Source organism: Camelina sativa, chromosome 14, assembly GCF_000633955.1.
Source record: "Camelina sativa cultivar DH55 chromosome 14, Cs, whole genome shotgun sequence".
In the NCBI taxonomy this organism is placed as follows: Eukaryota; Viridiplantae; Streptophyta; class Magnoliopsida; order Brassicales; family Brassicaceae; genus Camelina; species Camelina sativa.
In genome coordinates, this window is record NC_025698.1 from 9,271,272 (window position 1) to 9,284,663 (window position 13,392).

At 37.6% G+C, this 13,392-nt stretch overlaps 3 protein-coding genes across 5 annotated transcripts; 1 reads left to right on the plus strand and 2 right to left on the minus strand.

Moving 5' to 3' along the window:
• LOC104740619 (respiratory burst oxidase homolog protein E) lies at window positions 3,189-8,534 on the plus strand. Its single transcript, XM_010461279.2, has 14 exons — window positions 3,189-4,167; window positions 4,263-4,422; window positions 5,352-5,400; window positions 5,475-5,588; window positions 5,676-6,101; window positions 6,212-6,595; window positions 6,690-6,785; window positions 6,876-6,991; window positions 7,064-7,237; window positions 7,324-7,477; window positions 7,556-7,747; window positions 7,837-7,965; window positions 8,046-8,124; window positions 8,315-8,534. Exons 1-14 carry the CDS (start codon window positions 3,483-3,485, stop codon window positions 8,422-8,424), a joined length of 2,868 nt encoding a protein of 955 aa, XP_010459581.1. The 5' UTR covers window positions 3,189-3,482; the 3' UTR covers window positions 8,425-8,534.
• LOC104740620 lies at window positions 8,614-9,620 on the minus strand. The gene is made up of 2 exons (XM_010461281.2): window positions 9,361-9,620; window positions 8,614-8,988 (listed from the first exon to the last, which is right to left on the minus strand). The coding sequence occupies exons 1-2, from the start codon at window positions 9,546-9,548 to the stop codon at window positions 8,856-8,858; spliced, it is 321 nt and encodes a 106-aa protein (XP_010459583.1). The 5' UTR covers window positions 9,549-9,620; the 3' UTR covers window positions 8,614-8,855.
• LOC104740621 (probable flavin-containing monooxygenase 1) lies at window positions 10,216-13,147 on the minus strand. 3 transcript variants are annotated; one of them, XM_010461283.2, is made up of 6 exons: window positions 12,627-13,147; window positions 11,998-12,238; window positions 11,525-11,703; window positions 11,089-11,438; window positions 10,752-11,007; window positions 10,216-10,392 (listed from the first exon to the last, which is right to left on the minus strand). In XM_010461283.2, the coding sequence occupies exons 1-6, from the start codon at window positions 13,077-13,079 to the stop codon at window positions 10,285-10,287; spliced, it is 1,587 nt and encodes a 528-aa protein (XP_010459585.1). In that variant the 5' UTR covers window positions 13,080-13,147; the 3' UTR covers window positions 10,216-10,284. The 3 variants fall into 3 exon arrangements, with proteins under 3 accessions (XP_010459585.1, XP_010459584.1, XP_010459586.1); XM_010461282.2 differs by having other exon boundaries at window positions 10,216-10,365; window positions 10,725-11,007; XM_010461284.2 differs by lacking the exon at window positions 10,752-11,007 and having other exon boundaries at window positions 10,216-10,648.

Below are 13,392 nucleotides of genomic sequence, written 5' to 3' on the forward strand. Positions count from 1 at the left end.
CTACACCATTTTGTTCCACACCTAGAACTGGTTCTACAACTACAACGCCCAATTGGTCAGATTGACGAACTTCCTCTTCGTTTTCGTTTCTGTTTACCTCGTCTCCATAACCAATCTCATCACAGTCTTCATCGCCAGCCACCGTACAATCATCCCCACTAACAGCCTCACGATCTTTTTCAATATCTTCACTCTTCTTCCTTTTTCGATACTTCCTTCGCTTTTTCTGTTTCGGTTGACCAATCTCAGTCGCTCCTTTAGGTTGGTTTGAAACAGCCTCACTCTCAGATGGGTTGCGAACCGTTGCCTCTATCTCCATTGCCTCCGCAGTCTGCACCGTCTCCATTGCATCCGCTGTCTCCACCGTCTCCATTGCCTCCACTGTCTCCACCGTCTCCATTGCCTCCACTGTCTCCGACGAACTCAGTCTTATTGAACACCGAGTTGGAAGCTTCTGTCCTCCTCCACGGGTTCTTGCCATCGCAATTAGGGTTTCGTCTCGATTTCAAATAATGAGAGATTTTTGTTCAATAGGTTTGGAATTGGAGAAAGATTTCGGGGTTTCGAATTCAAAATCGAATTGGGGGTTTTTGAACCCTAGAAATCGATTTGGGGATTTTATGTTTCTTCATTAAGAGAAACGACGTCGTTTTTTGATAGACGGACACTGTTAACGGCCAATTAACTCCGTCTTGAGATTTCTAACGTAGATTATCACGATGACTAAAACGGCCAGGTCAATAAAAGTTTATCATTTAATTCTGTAGTCAACCAAAACTTGAGTATTAAAATGACATGTTAAAAGTCTAGGCTTTTTTCGGTATAATTTTGAAAGTTGGGGATTTAAATGGCATTTTTCCCGAAAAGAAATGTAGAGGTCGAGTGATATATGATAGATGATTCATCGGACGGCAGTATATGTAAAAGAGAGAAACACGTGTCAACAATATCTAGCACTGATGACAATAACGAGACCCACCTGTTAGCGTGCGGGAAGCAAAGATTTTTAATAAAAACTCACTTTTTATTCCCTCCCCACTCATGTTCAATCAAGACCAAAATAGTCACTATTCACCATTTCACCTCTTGCCTCCTGTGTCTTTTTAACCAGAATTTTAATTACTTAATTTGATTTTGTAACCAGAATTTTACGTTTACTACCTAAAACCCTCCGCCTTCTTATTACTAGTCAAAAACGAGAAAAAACACACACACACACATGACACATAATTGTCATTTCCAAACTAGCCCAATATAAGTTTACAGCCCATTAGCGTCGTTTTAGTCTTGAGTGCACTTAATTTTAGGTCTATGATGATTGATGGTAATAGTCTAATAGATCATTGATCAGGTCCGCGGTCCGCCTGATGATTGTTTTCGATATTTTGATTCTGTCTTCTTCTCAGATTCTTCATTCTTTTAGTCTTCTAGATTGTGTATGTAGTTTGTTTAAGATTCATCATATATACATTAAAGTATTCAGATATGATACAGAGTTTGCAACAACCAGAAAAGCACTTGAAGTATTTTAAAACTTTTATAAATGAAACGATCACATCTATCTATGTTCATTTGTCATACTAACTATATATATATATATATATATATATATATATATCAGTTTTTTTTAGAAATTGATTTTGTCAGCCAAATAACTTAAATTATAAATGGAAGAAAAGGTACACTCAAAAAAGAAACGTGGGCTGCTAGTCTAACATGGATTTCAATATGAGTGGAACGCACGTTGCTCCTACATTGCTACGAATTCTATTATATCCTACCAATACCATTCTAAACTGTTGAATTAATTTAACTTCAATGTTTTCCTCCATACATACATGTGCATTTTCCTCTATATATCAGTACATTGAAATATTATTGTCACAATGTAGGTAGGTATGCTTCGCTCTGCAATTTTAGATACATTAACTACATAATAGCACACGATTCTTACCGGTTATTTTCTTTTCTAATAGCCTCATTTATAGATTACTTTGGTATCTAGTAAAAACATTATAAATATAGATGATGTAAATTATAATTGGTTTAGATAGTGGTGGACTATGGACTATAATATGTAATCAAGTAACACGTAAGCTAAAATAGATAGACTCCTGAAACTCTTAATTTCCACAACGCCTCATATTATCATAGATTATAAAATCATCGAACAAAAAGCAATTGACTTGACTATACTAAGAAATTTTGAAACCGACAAAAAATGCTAAATGGATGATAGAAAGTAGAAAGTACATGACCAATGGTTGAAACAGATAGGGTGGATATCTAAAGACACAATATAAGGGCCAATGAAGCCCATAAGACAACCTTGAGAATGAGCAAAACCAAACCAAAGGAGAGAGAGAGAGAGAGATTCTAGAAGAGGAGGTACTCAAAACTTAGGACGTACAACATTTGGCAATGTACTGCTTTGCGACAAAGCGTAGAATTTGGATTTAATAGTGTCCTCTCAAACAAGCACACAAACCCAAATGTTTCTGTTCCTTCAAGTCCCTTTATATATATATACACTTCGGTCGATCACCTATCGTTACATATTACAAATTCTTTGACCTCCATCTTCTTCTCCTTCTTTGACAGCTCATATAGTTTTATATATAACGTACATAAAACAATTACGTATTGTCTCCCACTCTCTCCCTCCTCCCTTAATTCTTCATATTATTAATTTAAGTAACGGCGATATAATAACTAATAAGTACATATAATACGATTTTGTCATCTAAGCTTCCACGTGGCGTACTCTCCTGAGTTTCTGCCAGCGTCTCATCAGACAACAATTCTCTCCCCCCCCCTTCCTTCCTTTGCATATTCATTACGGTACACACACTCACAAATTGGATCTCTGTTTTTAAACCCGAATGATTATTTATCATTGGTACTAATTGTATGCTAATAATTACTCTCTGATTACTGATCAACTTTTGGCGGCTAAACTCAAGAACTAAGATATTGTGAATTAATCACATACGTTAGACCATAACCCAATTGTTAATAAATTATATTTATGGTAAACAACATCAACAACAACAAGATTTATATTTCTTTTTTTTCACAATAATAGACAATTTAGTAGAGGAGATTAGTTTAAGTAGATAGGAAAAAAAAAAAAAAAGATACAGTACACAGAAAGAAAGACATACAACTGTGAAACCACGACTTGGCCTCACAAACAAAACAAAACAAAAAAAAGAAAACTAAAGCGTTGAAAATTGTGTGTTAGTGTTTGTATTGATCGGTTGAGAAGTGCCTCTCTTGTTTTTTTCCTCTCTCTTTCTCTTTCTTCTTTCAAAAAAACTTATTCTCACCTTCTTTGCTCCTCTTTGTGTTGTTTTCTTGTGAAGTTTTCATGGTGATCGGTGAAAACCAAAGAGAGATTATTTTAAATATAGTTTGATTTTTAATATATGTCGTTTTTGGTGTAAGTATAGGTGGTTGATTACTAATCTTTTTATTCACTGATGATGAAGTTATCGCCTCTGAGTATCTCAACCGGTTCGAGTTTCAGTCACGACGACGACGGTGTCGAGTCTAGTTCTTCTCCATTCACCGGCGGCGCAATGCTGCCGGTTTTTCTCAACGATTTGAGTCGTAACAATGGAGACTCCGGAAGCGGGAGTAGCTGGGAAAGAGAGCTTGTCGAGGTGACCTTAGAGCTCGACGTCGCAGACGACTCCATTGTCGTCTGCGGGTTGTCTGAGGCAGCGGTGGAAGCGGCGTCTGTCGATTCTCGGCCGAGATCGGTGGATTTAGTAACCGCGAGATTGTCTAGGAACCTGTCCACGGCGTCTTCGAGGATCAGGCAGAAACTTGGGAAACTACTAAGGTCAGAATCTTGGAAGACGACGACTTCTTCTACCGCCGGGGAGAGAGAGAGAGACAGAGATCTCGAACGTTCGGCGGTGGCGGAGGGGATTATGACGGCGAGAGACAAACGGAAAGAAAACGCTAAATTACAGCGATCAACGTCTAGTGCGCAGAGAGCGTTAAAAGGATTACAGTTTATTAACAAAACCACGAGAGGGAACAGCTGCGATTGCGATTGGGATTGCGATTGCGATCAGATGTGGAAAAAAGTCGAGAAACGTTTCGAATCGCTTTCTAAACAAGGTTTACTCGCGCGAGATGATTTTGGCGAGTGCGTTGGTAAGTCTGTCATGTATATATTATAATCTAAACATATCACAAAACTCTGTTTTGAAAGTTTAAAAATGTTTACAAAATGTTAAAAAAAAAAAAAGGGATGGTGGATTCGAAGGAGTTTGCGGTGAGTGTATTCGACGCTTTGGCTCGAAGAAGGAGACAGAAACTGGAGAAGATAACGAAAGATGAACTTCACGATTTCTGGTTACAGATTTCTGATCAAAGCTTCGACGCGCGTCTTCAAATCTTCTTCGACATGTACGTGTGTCTCTTTTTCATTCTTCTCTCTTTTGAGTCTTTTATAATTTGGGGTTTGTCTTTACGTTTATAACTGTTACGGGATTAACGCATTGCTATATGCAAAAAAAGTCATTAGAAAACAAATGTATTGAGCCAAGTGCTACGAATATTAGTTAGTTGACGTTAATCATTGACGTTAGTTTTATCTGTATAATTGATATTTGTAGCGATCATTAATGAAGTTTTTGATCAACTTGCGTTTTTTTTTTCTTTTTTTTTTTTGTTATAGTAGGGTTTATTTTTGTTTCTTTGTGAAGATTAGCTGATCAAACCTAATCACATAGGAGTAAAAATGTTGTTGATTAAAGACAATATTAGCTGACCAATCACTCTTTGATTGGAAATTGTTATCTCTTTTGTAGGACTGCCGCAACCTCACTGTAATTTTCTATAGTTTTGAAAATTATTAGGCATGAATAAAAATCATGTGTTAGCTAAGCTAAAATTTTGATCCGGAATGTTACACTCATATCAGTGATGATGATAGATATATCATTTAAATCACGTGGTGTTCATAGCCGTTGATCTGGTAGTTCACGCTATCAACGGTGCAAAAAATGTCTTATGTCTAAGTAATGGGCCACGGTTTACTTGGCGCAGTAAAAATAACCTTTCACCAAATTTTCAAAAATGTTTCCTCTTTCAGCTTTTTATTTTTTCCCGCAATAAGTTAATTGCAAGTAAGGTAATTGACTCTTATTACACCAGATGCCAAAATGATTTTGCAAATTTACACTTTTTTTTGCCAAACATATTTATAAGTTTCGCTAGTCATATATGTTTTGGTTGTTTTGTGATCCTACAATACTGTAATAATTGTATTTAATTTGCTGTGTTACTAATCAAAAACAGAGTTTAATTTGTTACCGGTTTTGTTGTTACCACAGGGCTGATAGCAACGAAGATGGGAGGATCACTAGAGAAGAAATCAAAGAAGTAATTTCTTTTTCAACACAGAAATTATGAAACAATCAATATCTTTAACAGTTGTTAATACTTTTGAAACGCAGCTTTTAATGCTAAGCGCATCAGCAAACAAGTTAGCAAAACTTAAGGAACAAGCAGAAGAGTACGCATCTCTGATCATGGAAGAACTTGATCCAGAGAATTTTGGATACATTGAGGTTCATAAAACATGATATTATCATCACCCCTTTAAAGACACTATCCACAATTTTTCTATGTTTCTTAACCTTTTTGTCTTGTTTCAGTTATGGCAACTTGAGACACTCTTACTTCAGAGAGACACATACATGAACTACAGTAGACCGCTTAGCACAACCAGCGCTGGCGTGAGTACACCAAGACGGAATCTTATTAGACCTCGTCATGTGGTTCGAAAATGTAGAAAAAAACTTCAATGTCTGATTCTAGATAACTGGCAACGAAGTTGGGTTCTTTTATTATGGATCATGCTTATGGCCATTCTCTTTGTTTGGAAGTTTCTAGAGTACAGAGAGAAAGCTGCTTTTAAGGTAATGGGTTATTGCTTAACCACTGCTAAAGGAGCTGCAGAGACCCTCAAGCTCAATATGGCTTTGGTTCTCTTACCTGTGTGTAGAAACACATTGACTTGGCTAAGATCTACACGGGCTCGAGCTTGTGTTCCTTTTGATGATAACATCAATTTCCATAAGGTAAATACTACTATACAACTTTCCATATCTCTTTCTATTTTTCAGTCTTCGTCATTACAAAACTTGAGATCAAGACTCGTTGTCTCTCTGTTGTCCCATTTGCGTTCCAGATTATTGCTTGTGCCATTGCGATGGGGATACTTGTTCATGCTGGTACCCATTTGGCGTGTGACTTTCCCCGGATTATAAACTCGAGTCCAGAAGAATTCTCCTTGATCGCTTCTTCCTTCAATGGTACTAAGCCCACATTCAGAGACCTGATGACAGGAGCAGAAGGAATCACTGGGATCTCAATGGTGATCTTGACAACCATTGCTTTCACATTAGCATCAACTCATTTCAGGAGAAACCGTGTGAGGCTTCCGGCACCACTTGATCGCCTGACTGGCTTTAACGCATTCTGGTACACTCATCACCTTCTAGTGGTTGTCTACATCATGCTCATTGTCCACGGGACCTTCCTGTTCTTCGCCGATAAGTGGTATCAGAAAACGGTAAGTAGCAGCAACCATAATTACTCTTTGCTCTTAAAGCGAAATGCCAAAATATCTTGAAACCTAAATTATTTTTGATTGCCACTCTTCTCAGACTTGGATGTACATCTCGGTTCCTATGGTGCTTTATGTGGCAGAACGAAGTCTGCGAGCTTGTAGGTCAAAGCATTACTCTGTCAAAATCCTCAAGGCAACCACCATAAACCGATCAAATTCATTCCCATTAAAAGGTGTTTTCATAACAAAATAAACCCATAACCTTTCAATCTGATCTCTGCAGGTTTCTATGCTACCTGGAGAAGTACTCAGCTTAATCATGTCAAAGCCTCCTGGATTCAAGTACAAGAGCGGTCAATACATATTCTTGCAGTGTCCAACCATCTCTCGATTTGAATGGTGAGTACTGATGCCGAATTCCCATAGTGTTAGCAAACATCTCAGGTTTCACTCAACCCTAAAATTTTCCAGGCACCCATTTTCTATTACCTCTGCACCAGGAGATGACCAACTCAGTGTTCACATCCGAACACTTGGAGACTGGACAGAGGAGCTACGACGAGTTCTAACCGTGGGCAAAGATCTTTCAACATGCGTGATTGGGCGTTCAAAATTCTCTGCCTATTGCAATCTTGATATCTCACAGTATATTTCAAGACCCTTCTTAGCTTTCTCCTTTCAACACTTAGCTACCTAGTATTAACATGCCTTGTTGATCCTGTACTTGGCAGCCGACCGAAATTACTAGTAGACGGTCCATATGGAGCTCCAGCACAGGACTACAGAAGCTATGATGTCTTGCTCCTCGTTGGATTGGGAATAGGAGCTACTCCTTTCATAAGCATCCTGAAGGATCTCCTGAACAATTCAAGAGACGAACAAACAGTAAGCCCAGTACCAGAAAAGTTAGCCTTTCCAAGAACCTTGCATCAAATATGTATATCTGAACTTTCAATGGCACAGGACAACGAGTTCAGCAGATCAGATTTCAGCTGGAATAGCTATACATCTTCATATACCACAATAACCCCAACTTCAACACATGGTGGGAAAAAGAAAGCAGTGAAGGCTCACTTCTACTGGGTCACAAGGGAGCCAGGATCCGTTGAATGGTTTAGGGGAGTAATGGAGGAAATATCAGACATGGACTGCAGAGTAATAAACACAAGCATATCATCTATTTTCATCAACACTTTAACGTTTATCGATATACTAACATATTCCTTGATTTTCTCGTAAGACAGGGCCAGATTGAGTTGCACAACTACCTTACAAGTGTATATGATGAAGGCGATGCAAGATCAACCCTAATAAAAATGGTCCAGGCTTTGAACCATGCCAAACATGGAGTTGATATTCTATCCGGAACACGGGTAAGATTTGTTGAAGGCATGTGATCATAAACTATTTCCCAATATTACCAATAACTAACAAGATATCATCATTCAAACAGGTGAGAACACATTTTGCAAGGCCTAACTGGAAGGAAGTCTTTAGTAGCATAGCAAGAAAGCATCCAAATTCGACAGTCGGTAAATATTTTATACAATCAGCTGCTTACTAACAAACATCTGATAAACCTCTATTCTAGGACCAAATTAGTACCATTGGAAAAGAAAGAAAAATTTTCAATAGGAATTAGTGACACAAGTGAACCTGTTTGGTAATAATTAGGCCCGGTATTTCAAAGCATATGTGAAAACAACTTATCGAATGGTGCAGGAGTGTTTTACTGCGGCATACCAACTGTGGCAAAGGAGTTGAAGAAGCAAGCACAAGACATGAGTCAGAAAACAACCACACGGTTCGAATTTCACAAGGAGCATTTCTAAGTCATCCCCTATCACTTTCCCTAAAGTGAGACTGAAATCCTGCCAGCCATTATTTTTCTCATACTAACTTCACTTTCACTTAGCAGAATAGATTATATACACTATGTCACAATGAAACATTATCCTGCCCTGCCTGTTTGTATAGACCCACCCGCCTAATGGCATGAAAATAACAAATATAATTTACTATACAAAATAACATACGCGTCTTTATAAAGATGAACCCATCTCTATTTCCATTACCACAAGGCACAAAGCTAATATAGTCACAGAGGCAGAAAAATTAAACAAAAAGAAGTTTCATTAAAAAGGTGCCTCGACTCGAGCACAGTAAACTGGAACTGAAACACACTCAAGAAGGAGAATAAGTAACAATGCCTTTGTGTTAACTGTACCAATACTGCAGTAGAAGGCAAAACAGAGTTTTGAGTTTAATCATCCTTTATCTTTCTGAGCAACTTGGAAGCCCACTTTCGAACCCTTCTCTTAAGGGTATAACCAACAAACACCCCAGCGACAAAGAACACAGCGCACAGCTTTGAACACGTCCAGACTGAAACTCCGCTGTGCCACCAAAACATAGTCCCAAGATACAATCAGATGAAAACTTTGAATAGAATTATACAGTACACAAAACAAGTAAAACTCATTACATATATTAGCCAAATCAATCGAAAACAACCCTAATCTCCTACTTGATCGTTTATAATCGACCTCCACAGTTCTGTTCCTCAAGTAACTAAGATCAATTTTACAAGCCATTACAAATTTACAAGCTTTCCCTGATGTGGAATTGTAAATTCTAAAACTTACTTTTTCAGGACCCAAAAGTCTAAAACTTTTTCGTGTTCTTTGTGATTGATCACACAATTCGAATAAAAGTTCAGACGATCTTGAATCGAGATATTGAAAACTAGGAAAGGAAGAAGCTTTTACCTCGGAGGTCTGGTGACCAAGGTGCCGGATCCTGAGTCGTATGTAGTAGTCAAGTTGCTGCCGGGGCCGGAGCCTCGTTTGTCCTGCATCAGAGTTTCCGCAAAATCGGAAAGAGAAGACGAAGAAGAAGAAGCTGCCGATTTCGCATCTTTCACCATCTTGTTGTAAAACTTCTCTAATCCCTCCATCGCTGTCCGATTATCGGAAAAAAAACAAAACGATCAATTAGGGTTTTTTTAGGGTTCAATCAAATTACATGATTCCAGTGACGAAGCTGATTGCTAAATTGACTTGTCGTTGACCAGAAACCAAAGGTCAAAATGGGCATTTCACTGTCAGAGTGCAAAAAAAAAAAAAGAAAAAAAAAAACAGAGAGAAAATTTGACAAAAAAAAAAAAAAACAATTCACCCTATGTTAATAAACACAGACATAAAAAAAAATATTATTATTATAAATACATCATAGTGTGATTTAGTACTAACTAATTTTTTGAAGTTTATAATTTATCATCATAGTAAGTGATGATAATATGCGATGTTTTTACCCCCAAAAAATTGTCTTATTTTAAGTGATATTTTTACATTTTCTATTAGTTAATTACTGTATTTTGCAGTTTTTTTCATTGGCCAAATAGTGTTTTATTTTAGCAAAAATGACTTCTTAGTAATACAGAAAGAGTAAAAAAAATTAAATGCATAAGAAATTTTCAGAAACTCAATCTTTTTAACCAAGGTCAAATATCTATTATATCTTCATACAAAGTATATTACAGTATTTTAAAAACATTTGTTTCTATTTATAAAATCTCATGAAACTTAAACATACATATATTTTCTTCCTTTTTTCATTGACATTATATTATATATTATACATCCACACACATTTATTCATAAATAATTTCATTTCATAATACATTCATCAATTTAGTTTGAGGCATCTTCTTCTTCTTGATCGAGTTGGTAATCTTGAGAACCATAAGGACTAAAAGCTTCAAGGAGCAAATTGGACTTACGCCAAGGGTTGAGTCCCATGTCGTTGCACAAATCATCGGCATGTTGGATGCTGAAAGTGGAAATGCAATGACGTTTGTAGAATCTGCTTGACCTTCTCGTCACTTCCGTTTCCTTGAAGAATTCATCCAACATCTTCTCTTTGCTTGGTAATCTGAATTTCTCATCCACGAGCCGGCTTAGCCACATTGAACGTAGCTCTGATGTGTGTAAGTTCGAGTTGCTCTGGACGTATCCCACGAAACCCATGTTCGGTATCAATGGATGGATTGTTCCCCTGAAAGATATTTTGTTTTTGTTACTCATATTATATGGTCAAGATTTCATATGAGTATTTTCATAAAATATATCTNGGATTTACGCCAAGGATTGAGTCCCATGTCGTTGCACAAATCATCGGCATGTTGGATGCTGAAAGTGGAAATGCAATGACGTTTGTAGAATCTGCTTGATCTTCTCGTCACTTCCATTTCCTTGAAGAATTGATCCAACATCTTCTCTTTGCTTGGTAATCTGAACTTCTCATCCACGAGCCGGCTAAGCCACATTGAACGTAGCTCTGATGTGTGTAAGTTCGAGTTGCTCTGGACGTATCCCACGAAACCCATGTTCGGTATCAATGGATGGATTGTTCCCCTGAAAGATATTTTTTAGTTTTTGTTACTCATATTATATGGTCAAAATTTCATGAGTATTTTTATGTGTATCAATATGTACCTGTATAAAGGCATGACACCGCATGGAAACTCAAGCCAAGTTCGAAAAGGTTCAGGAACGATGGCTTTCAGCTTCTTCTTGCCATCATAACCAGTCGCAAGTATCACGACATCAGCTTCTAACGTAGTCCCATCATCAAACTCAATCCCCTCATCATAAAAGCACCACTTTGATGCTTTCTTAAACCGGATCATCCCTTTATCCGCTTCCTCAAAGAAGTTCTCCGGTACGATCGCCATTTGACAAGAAGCATAGTCTTCCTCGAAAGAATGGTCCGGTTTAAGACCATATTTCGCTAGAGGTAGCTTCCACATAACATATGCTTCGATGAATTTGGAAACCGCAGCACGCTGTTTTCACATATATGTTTAATTTTTTTATAAAATTTCATTGCACAATTTATAGAGAAGTAAGAAGGGGTTTTAAGATCACTAACCAGAAGAGAGAAGAGGAGGCAAAAGAGAGTTCTAAGGAAGCTTTGGTTAGGCCTATCATGGAGGAACTGAGAAGCTCTTGTTGAGTAGAACAAGAAGAATGGTAGTCCCCACACCCAATAATGTGGAAACACCCAATGTGTTGTTCTCACCACCATTGTGCATGCTTTTCCTCCTTCTCCTGCAAATTTTTTAAAAAGTTTATTTAGTAATTGATATCATATTATATGGTGATTGTAAACTAATGCGTTGTCCTCACCACCATTGTTTTATTGTTTGTGCCAAATAGTATATTAACGGTCAGGTCCAACCGAGAAGAATTATTTATGTATACTTAGCAAAGACGATTATTGCTATTATTTTTAATTTTATTTTGACTTGTGCCAATTGTTAGAGTGAAGCTAATTAAGTATTACTTAACAAAGACTTTTGTGGATCAAAGAGAACTTAAAACGAATATATATCATGTACGTACCTTGATTAGCTAAAGCAGACTCAAAAGCCAAATCGATGGCGGATTTCTTGAAGCCGATGACAGCAACTTTTTTGCCATGGAGGAGACTAGAAGCTTCTTCTTTCTCTAACTTGCAGTAATCCATCGAATGCATCACTTTTCCTTTGAATATCTCCGGCCCTTTCATTGCCGGAAAAGCCGGTATTCTTGGAACATCGCCGAATTTTCCGGTACACACTACCACGAACTCAAATGCATGCCACTGCGCTCGCACACATTAATAACAAAAATGTTATACAAAAAACTCACTAATAGACGTAAGTACTCAATCGAGTTAGTGATGCATGCATGTAGTAGTTTTCATAAACTATTTGGAAGTTCTATGCAATTTTTACATAAAAAAATGTATTAATATTAGCAAGTAACACATATTTTAATTCATGTGTATATTAAAAAAAAAAAAAAAGCAGTACGTGTGATCTATACATGACAGTTTGAGACCATGCATCAGCTTCAAATTTACCGAAATACAATTGTTAAAGAAACTATTTTGAATATATGCGAAAGCACCATCGCTCGTGTAAATAAATGCATGCAGTAGCAAAAATATACATGAGACTGAAACATGTAAAGAGAGTTATCAAACAAACCTGAATATCTCCAGAATCTCCGGTTTGAACGGCAACTTCCCACACTGGTTTTCCGGGCAACAAGTTGCCGTAAGCACCGAGGTCAACCATCTGAGGAGTTTCACCGTCACCGGTGAACCTAACTTCGATGACCTTAGAGCCAAACTTCATGAACTTGAGAAGATCAAAATGCTTAGCATAAGATTCCAAGTAATCTAGTATCTCAACGTAAGATGGGAAAGTAGGGTCATCTCTACTGGGCCATGGAAAGTCAGAGAACTCGTAATCGACTCGTGCCGATTGTAACTTGGTCGTCTCGTAAGTGCAGCTCCTCCAAACACCTCCGACTGAATCCGAGGCTTCGAATACGGTCGGGTTGTGATGAGCTAAGTTCTTAGCAGCAGCTAAACCGCTCACACCGGCACCGATGATCGCTACTCTCGAAGAGGTAAGCTTATTGTAGTTAGAAGCCATTTGGAGAGATTTTATGCTTGGGAGAGAGAGAGAGAGAGAGAAATGGTTTTGATGAAGAGTGTTTTGAGTTGTTTGTGAGTTTGCATGGGAGATGTTTAATTTATATAGTGTTATTGGGTCGGGTCGGTTATTCTTGTGTCGGGTTGGGAATCGGTTTTGTCAGGGGGCACGTGCTTTTGAATATTAGACTATCCTCATCGGCACAATTATGTTGTTTCTTAGTTTGTTTCTTAGGGGTAGATAATATTAATTATTGAAACCTAAGCTAAGAAATGCAAGATTCGTTTCTTATTTTAGGATTGCAAGAAACGTC

What these genes read in the sequence shown, in the direction of transcription:
- LOC104740619 (XM_010461279.2), top strand. Translation starts at nt 3,483, where the DNA reads ATGATGAAGTTATCGCCTCTGAGTATCTCAACCGGTTCGAGTTTCAGT. An exon ending in TATCAGACATGGACTGCAGA is followed by an intron (nt 7,748 to 7,836) that starts GTAATAAACACA and finishes CTCGTAAGACAG; the next exon opens with GGCCAGATTGAGTTGCACAA. An exon ending in ATATTCTATCCGGAACACGG is followed by an intron (nt 7,966 to 8,045) that starts GTAAGATTTGTT and finishes TCATTCAAACAG; the next exon opens with GTGAGAACACATTTTGCAAG.
- LOC104740620 (XM_010461281.2), bottom strand. Translation starts at nt 9,548, where the DNA reads ATGGAGGGATTAGAGAAGTTTTACAACAAGATGGTGAAAGATGCGAAA. An exon ending in TTGGTCACCAGACCTCCGAG is followed by an intron (nt 8,989 to 9,360) that starts GTAAAAGCTTCT and finishes TTGGTGGCACAG; the next exon opens with CGGAGTTTCAGTCTGGACGT.
- LOC104740621 (XM_010461284.2), bottom strand. Translation starts at nt 13,079, where the DNA reads ATGGCTTCTAACTACAATAAGCTTACCTCTTCGAGAGTAGCGATCATC. An exon ending in GAGATTCTGGAGATATTCAG is followed by an intron (nt 12,239 to 12,626) that starts GTTTGTTTGATA and finishes GTGCGAGCGCAG; the next exon opens with TGGCATGCATTTGAGTTCGT. An exon ending in GCCTCCTCTTCTCTCTTCTG is followed by an intron (nt 11,439 to 11,524) that starts GTTAGTGATCTT and finishes ATGTGAAAACAG; the next exon opens with CGTGCTGCGGTTTCCAAATT.